Source organism: Dendroctonus ponderosae, unplaced genomic scaffold (assembly GCF_020466585.1).
Source record: "Dendroctonus ponderosae isolate FM_Combo_2020 unplaced genomic scaffold, Dpon_F_20191213v2 Dpon_F_20191213_7, whole genome shotgun sequence".
In the NCBI taxonomy this organism is placed as follows: Eukaryota; Metazoa; Arthropoda; class Insecta; order Coleoptera; family Curculionidae; genus Dendroctonus; species Dendroctonus ponderosae.
In genome coordinates, this window is record NW_026018916.1 from 786,791 (window position 1) to 789,279 (window position 2,489).

Sequence of the window (2,489 nt, forward strand, 5' to 3'; positions counted from 1 at the left end):
AACAACGCTACACATAAAAACTGATGATGGTGGAAAAATACACCGAAACGTATTTTGATTGATAAATAGAGACAATAAATGACTGAAACCCAGTAGTGAATTTGATTTGGAGTTGAAGCACAGTCCGGAAAGTATGTACAATTATTACTGCTAACTTACTTTGACTCCTGCTGAAAGTGATGTGGAACTTTTGCTAAAATCAAAATTTCTCAAAATATTTGAACCGCACATTTTCCAGAATCCCTAGAAGATTTCACTCTATTGAACAACTGGCGCATTTAATGAGATTTTTGTCCCTTCTTCGATCGAATGCCTTTTTTTTTGGTTGCTTTTCACCAACAAATTAATGCTGGAAGTTTAGTTCGCAAAGTTTAAACACCGTAACTTTGAAGCCAATCTCAAGCTAACGAGAATCTCTGGAATAAATTCGTTGGCTTTGGCGGTGGTTTCTTATGATTTTGCGTCGCATTTCGGACGCCGAAAACGCTTCTTTAATAAGTGGACGCTTTTGGAAAATTTCTAGTTGGGAAAATCGGCTTGCATTAGCAAAGAGGAGAACGAAACAAGACGTAAATGGGATGTTTGAGTTGCTTGTTCCATTTTGCCTGCGCGTGTTCAACATTATTTCCCGCTTCCTCAATTTTATCCATTCGAGCGACAAATTTCGCATTCTTAAGCTGTTTTTCCTGCACTTTTCAGGGTTTGGTACAGCGGGCTGTACTGGCTAATCCGCGGCATATCTAGGCTTAATAATCTCTGTGATAAACGATTGTTATGGTTAAGGGAACAATACTTGCAATTATACCATGAAGATGGGTACTGTTGCGGACCATTGGCAGCGGACGCCATAAGGGTAAGTGAAAAAATTGCAAAAAACTGCTCAAAAGCTCACGACATTGACAAAACTTACCTAAGTTTGAAACTGGATAAATTCTGATTGCTTAGAGCGAATTGATTTCTATTTGAAGCGTTATTTAGGGCAAAAATCGTTCGGGCTGCGTGTGGTTTTGCACAAAATTAGTGGGTCAGATGAAGAGTCTACCGGGTGGCAAAACCATGTCAAACTGGTCAAAAAGTTTCGCGGGTTCTCAGCTGGAAAAAAAACTGTTTTTTTTTATTTCACACTGAGGCAATCCTTTTGCCTTTAAAAACGTTTAGGAATTTTGCGAAAGAAAAACGCCAGTCACAGATTTGTTGGGCAATTCTGCTTGGGGTGATTTTTTAAGCAACCCCATATATTTATTTTCTGTTTTAAATTGTCTGTGAAGTTTTAGAATCAAATTGAGGTTGAGATCGTTAAAATCGGAGCAAGAACAGAAAAGTGAAAAAGTGATGGCTGCAAGCCCAAAAAATTAATTTTTTGAGGCCAACCTGTAAAAAGAGATGGCAGAAAAAATTAAAAACGGTTTCCAGTTATTTGGCTTATTGTCAAACTTTTGGGGTTGTGACCGAAAAAAACCTCTTTTTTGCCCAACTAAGAGCTTGCCGAACTTCGCAAAACCGCGTCGCGGAACTCAAAATCTTTCAAGCGCCAAAAACTCACCAGTTTCAAACAATTCTCACAAAGCCCAACTTCTTCTCGCCAGGCAGAAAATGCATTTTTTTCCTTAGTCTTTTGGAGGTAGAGACTGGTCACTAGCTGGGACAAAACCAGGCAGCAATCAATCAGGCGAAGCTTCCGGTTTGAGACGTGAGGTTTCGATGAAAATAAAAAAGAAGCAGATTTTGAGCAACCAGGCGTTCAAAGTGACCAAAGTAAGCTCGAAAAAACCCGTTGAAAATTGAATGAAATTGACGATGAAAATGCAATGTCCGCAGGACAAAAGCTTGAAATCGTCCTTTATTGAGCCGGCCACAATGTGCATGGAAAGCAGCTACTGGAGGAATCCAACTCATCATCGGCAATCGACTCCAACCAGCTTCGGAGCTGAGCACCAGCCGGACGTAGCTAGACATCACAGTTTGGGTCAGCTAGCGTATCCATCGTCCAGCAATCAGCCGAAGTTTGAAAGGTCAGCAAATCGCTTTCAGTCGATTGAATTGATCTAGAAGAGGTTTTCCAGGGACCGGCATGGATCTACTGAGCATTTATGGCACGGTCGACATCCGCGAGTTGGCTCAATTTTATATGATACTCAGCTAGATTTTGTAGATTTTGTAACGCTCTTTCGCTCCTTTAGGTGAGTAGTTTTCAGTTTTTTGCGGGCAAAACTGGTCGGGGATTTCCACCTATAATGGGCTTAGTCCAGGCAATATCTTGCATCTTTAATGCCCGGTTTCCGAACTCCAACATATCGGTTACATAAGCTTATGAGTCTCATAAACTACCAAAATCACGTATGTTGGGTTGCTCAACGTCTGTTTAAAGCTTATTGGCACAGATCACAGAGGTTGTAGATTGGAAACTGCCATATACGCCTGCAGAATGCTATTTGTCGCTTATCTCAGCGGCTGCAATCAAAACTAAACTCTAATTTCCACTACTGGCA

At 40.7% G+C, this 2,489-nt stretch overlaps 1 protein-coding gene across 1 annotated transcript in view; it reads left to right on the forward strand.

Annotated features, from left to right (window-relative positions):
* Positions 1-2,489, forward strand: part of LOC109536544 (1-phosphatidylinositol 4,5-bisphosphate phosphodiesterase epsilon-1) — a gene marked incomplete in the record, with an annotated part of 48,466 nt that overhangs the window by 41,119 nt on the left and 4,858 nt on the right. The window contains 4 exon segments of the mRNA XM_048668362.1: positions 700-853; positions 1,612-1,755; positions 1,819-2,012; positions 2,064-2,180. Of these exon segments, the coding sequence (XP_048524319.1) occupies positions 700-853; positions 1,612-1,755; positions 1,819-2,012; positions 2,064-2,180 (609 nt within the window).